We start from the raw sequence: 4,757 nt of genomic DNA, 5'->3' as shown, positions 1-4,757 counted from the left end.
CGCCGCGGAGCCCCGCCCCGCGCGGCCGGCCCCGCCCGCCCCGCCCGCCCGCCCGCCCGCCGCCCCCCGCCGGCCCCTGCGCGCCGAGTGCGCGCGCCCGCGCCGATGTGTGTGAGTGCGTGTCCTGCTAGCTCCATGTTGCCGCCTCTCCCGGTACCTGCTGCCGCTGCTGCTGCTGCTCCCGGGGCTGCGGGAAATGCGAGAGGCTGAGCCGGGGAGGAGCAACTCGAGCAGCAGCAGCGGCGGCGGCGGCGGCCGCTGCGGCGGGAGGAGCCCCCCAGGAGGAGGACGGGGATCCATGTGTCTTTCCTGGTGACTAGGATGTCGTCGGAGGAGGACCGGAGCGCGGAGCAGCAGCAGCCGCCGCCAGCACCCCCCGAGGAGCCCGGGGCCCCGGCTCCGAGCCCCGCAGCCGCAGACAAAAGACCTCGGGGCCGGCCTCGCAAAGATGGCGCTTCCCCTTTCCAGAGAGCCAGAAAGAAGTAAGTTGAGCGCGAGGGAGCCAGGCGGGCGGCCAGCGGCGGCGCGGCCCGGAGCTGTCAGGCCCCCGGCCCGGTGGGGGCGGGGCGGCCCAGGCGCGGCCCGGTTCGGCGGCGCCCGCGCAGGTCCCGCCGGCCGCGCCGCGCACTTTACTTTGGAGTTCGGCCTCGCTTCTGGGAGAACCGCCCGGCGGCTTCCCCAGGGCCTAGCCCGGCGTCCGCACACGCCCCGCCGAGCACGCCCAGCTCGCTGCCGGCCCGGCCTCTCGGAGCCGCGGAGCAGCGGGCGCCGGGGACCGAGCTGTCAAACGCCGCGGCCGGGTGGTCCCGGCGCGGCGGCCGGCGCTCTTTGTCAGCCCGCGGCTCCTTTAACTTTTCCTTCTCCCAGACCAGTGCTTTTGCTTCTTAATGATACATTAGGAAGCCATTCGAGCCCGTCCTCCCCACCCCCCACCGCCCGGACCCGCACCGCCGGGCTCCGCGGTCAGCGCTCAGCATTGCTCAGGCCCAGGTGTGAGCGGGCGGGTTCCGCGGAGCTGACGGCCGGGAGCACTTTGTTTAGGGGAGACAGCTTTAAACGTCGCTGGACAAGTAACTTCAACTCCAGCTGGGCAGGGAATGGCTTTCGATTGTGTTGGAGCTGGAGCGTACGTGAGGACGGTGCCGGGTGGATGAACTGGGCAAGAAGTGTTGTCTTAAAAAGTGGTTATCCGGCAACTTGGCTTGAAAATTAAGGAATCCGTTTTAGTGCCAATGAGTTAGAGCTATTGTCGCTCCTCGGGGTGCTGCGGAAGATTGGTGACCGTCTTTCAAAGTTGCAGAATGGCGTGTGTTGCTTACTCATTTCATTGTATGATATTCTCATTGAACTGTTGGCGGTGGAAGGGTGCGCTGGGACTTGCAGGAAGAAGTCAGCACATTTATGGATAGGTTGTTTGTTTGGTTTACCTGCATTCATTTGTTGTGTCTGGTGTTTGCAGCAAAAATATTGTTAACTGAGCCATAGCAAGCGGCCTGGGCTCCGGGAACCCACCAAGCTCTTGACACAGTGTACCTTTTTTGGGGGTTGCTTATCTTTTTACTACTAAAATGTTCCAGGGCCTTTAGTCGCCTGCATATTTTATCGCCTGCCAGCTCTTAACCTAGCTGTGAAAAATCTTGAGAGAAACACTGTATGGAGGATGTCTACATTATTACATTAGGTTCTTTGTGAAACAAAGTTACGAGTTTATTTTGTCTGTTACTTTGTAAGGTGATGTTCTGCAGAAAATAACATTATGCCTGCCTTGACTGAAATTTGGAGACGTTTTTGTGGAGTTTTGAGTAACTTTGGACTCGGTCAATTTAACATAAATACTGTTCTAAAAATCAACACGGGATTAAGCCATGTTAGAGGTTTACTTCGATTCCTTCCCATTTCACTGTTTGAAAAACATCTGCATCTCATAAGAGGGTTGGTTCATGATGGCACAGGCCTGTAAGATCTTTTTTTTTTATTTTTTTGAGACAGGGCTTCTCTGTATAGCCCTGGCTGTCCTGTAACTCACTCTATAGACCAGGCTGGCCTCGAACTCAGAAATCCGCCTGCCTCTGCCTCCCAAGGGCTGGGATTAAAGGCGTGTGCCTCCATCGCTAAACCTATGTAAGATCTTCTTAAGCCCAGCACTCCGAAGGCAGAGGCAGGTGGTGTTCAAGGCCAATTGGTCTACAGAGGGCAGCCAGGGCAACACAGACAATACCTGTCCTGAAAAAGCAAAACACATTAAAAAAAAAAAAACTTACTATACTTTATATGAGGTAAGTGAATGTTTTATATTAGCGTTTAATTCTTCCTTTTGGAAAGAGTAGACATATAAGCGCTCATTTTTGCATTGTTAGGGTCACACTCTTGCAAATGCATGCGCACACTCAATGTGCTTCTCCATTGAGATGAGTTAAGGTGTATTAGTGCAACTCCTTTGAACTGGAAGAAAGGTTGACTTAAGTTATTGCCACTTTATTATTTTAATTCTTAGCACTATTATTAATGAAGAAAAATGGCCTTTTGAGAAGTTAAATATTTTTCTAAAGAATGAACATATAATCTAAGGACACTTTGGTCAATTCTGTTTTAGATTTTTCTTTTCTTTTAGATTTGAAAAGCAACACAGAATTCTTTACAGGGAAGTAAAATGTAGTGGTAATTGGCATCTAACTTTTAAATTCTTTAAAATTAGATGTCTTTTGAAGGGAGTGGAATCTCTAATTGTATTTGAAACATATAAGTGGAAACTAATGTGTGAAATGGAAAGCAAAGAGGTTTTTGATTGTGTATCTCTACACCATATTAGGATCCATGAGGAAAAGAGCCTGTAGTTAGTGAGGACCCTGAATGTGAAACTCATGTGTAACAAATGTGATTTAGGTTTGCAGCAAATGAATAGTGTGGAATTGCAAAGAGTGAGAGTACTGAAGAAACAAAGCTAATAGCTTTTGTTGTTTGTTTGTTTGAGACTGCTCCCTTTAAGTAGCTGTAGATGGCCAGATACTTGCTTTGTAGACCAAGTTGGCCTTGACATCCAAGAACTCACAGAGATCTGCCTGCCTCTGCCTTCCGAGTGCTGGAATTAAAGGTGTATATGCTTCCATGCCCAGCTGTTGTGTTTGAATTTTTATTAAGTAAACAAATCAAGTATTTATAGCTTTGGCTAGCTGAATTCTTTTTGTTTATTACATTTAAAAGGCATAGGGTATGTAGTTAATGGGTTTTACATTAACTCTAATTATATTAAATGTATTAATTATCTAAAAATAAATACTTTGAACTAAAGGCATTACTTTTGAGGCAGAATTTAAAAAGTAGATAAATATAATACAGGAGTTTCCTGTTGTACAAATGTCAAATGTAACTCACAGTGAAATTTACATTTGTCTGAAATTTCTTAACTGCAAAGACTCGAACCATTTTAGTTATTTTGAGTGTTCATAATCTTACTTGAGGCACCGTTTTGCTCCGTGGTAAAACAGTATAGGGCACAGGTCTAATTCAGTTAATGTTAAAAGAAATTTTTCCAAGAGAGGGAGGGGGGCAGGTGCACGGGAGAGCGAGCGCACACGAGTGTGTGGGTGTGGGTGTCTGTGTGTCTGTGTATGTTTTATTTTGTTTAAAATAAGAGTTTTATTATGGTCCTGGACCCACTTTGTAGACCAGGCTGGCTTTGGATGTTACAGACCTGCAGACCTGCCTGACTTTGTTCTGGGATTAAGTGGTGTTACTACTACACCTGACTTTAGTATGACGCCCAGGAAGTGTTCTGCCATATTTTTTGTCATCAGAATTGATGTCAGGGTGAAGGTAAATGTTGAAGCAGCAGGTGGCAGGGACAGGATTTCTGAGATACTGCCTTTCAACCCTTATTGAGTCAAATTAGTGCCCTGAATCACTTTTCAGAGGGCAGTTACTGTTATTGGAGAGACAGCTTGAATGTTATTGTTACAGAAAAACAGGAACAATGGATGGGGTCTTGCAGTGCAGCTGGTAACTGTTGTTACTTTGTATTTGTAGGACTCTTTCTCTAACAGAGTTTCTCATACCTGCCACTTGAAATAAGGGATAAACAGTTGAATAAAAAGTCCCCCAGATCACTATTCATACCTTTTGAGATAATGCAAGTATGTAATGTTTATCCTACCCTGTCTTGCTCTTTACTTTCCCTCCAACCATCCCTTCCTTTTTTTTTTTTTTGAGATAAGGCCTATTATATATCTCAGGCTGACCTTGAACTTGATATGTAGCTTGAGCTGGCTTAGCATTTGAATATTCTTTACTCAGCCTCCCGGTACAGGCCTTGTAAGTGTGTACAGCCACGATAGCAAACTTTTTATTAGCTAGCAGCTAAGTAGGCTTTCTATATAATACATGTTATATATCATATCAAATCTCTGTCTGTCCATCCATCCATCCACCCCACCTATCTATCTATACTGATCTTTGGTTCATAGCACGCACTAAAATGTTTTAATTTAATTCAGAACTGGGTCTAAGATTGTCAGCCTCTCTTTCCTGTTGGGGAAGTTCTCTAACTTAGCTGCACTGTAGTTTACTGTTGGCTTATTCCTAGGAATTTGTAATGCTTGAGAATATGATGTTTTTAGTGATAATTTCACATTGCTTGTTAGTATAAGTTAATAAACAGATGTCCATGCAAATCTAAATTTAATTTTAAATCTAAAATTAAAACTGTATAAAAATTATATAGTTTAATTTTTTTCCTTTTTTTTTTTTTTTTTTTTTTTTTT

At 46.2% G+C, this 4,757-nt stretch overlaps 1 protein-coding gene across 14 annotated transcripts in view; it reads left to right on the top strand.

Moving 5' to 3' along the window:
- Nucleotides 1–60: 60 nt before the first annotated feature.
- Kmt2c (lysine methyltransferase 2C) overlaps nt 61–4,757 on the top strand; it is a 217,663-nt gene continuing 212,966 nt past the window's right edge. For 12 of the 14 annotated variants that reach the window (XM_031380223.1, XM_031380221.1, XM_031380220.1 and 9 more), the window contains exon 1: nt 61–482. In XM_031380223.1, coding sequence (XP_031236083.1) covers nt 322–482 — 161 coding nt within the window. In that variant the 5' untranslated portion in view covers nt 61–321. The remainder of the gene's footprint in view (nt 483–4,757) is intronic. The other 2 variants (XM_031380216.1, XM_031380214.1) reach the window with 1 other exon arrangement.

This window comes from Mastomys coucha, unplaced genomic scaffold, assembly GCF_008632895.1.
Source record: "Mastomys coucha isolate ucsf_1 unplaced genomic scaffold, UCSF_Mcou_1 pScaffold19, whole genome shotgun sequence".
Taxonomy (NCBI): Eukaryota; Metazoa; Chordata; class Mammalia; order Rodentia; family Muridae; genus Mastomys; species Mastomys coucha.
The sequence above is the reverse complement of the archived record's forward strand: the minus strand, read 5'-3'. Positions and strand labels throughout refer to the sequence as shown.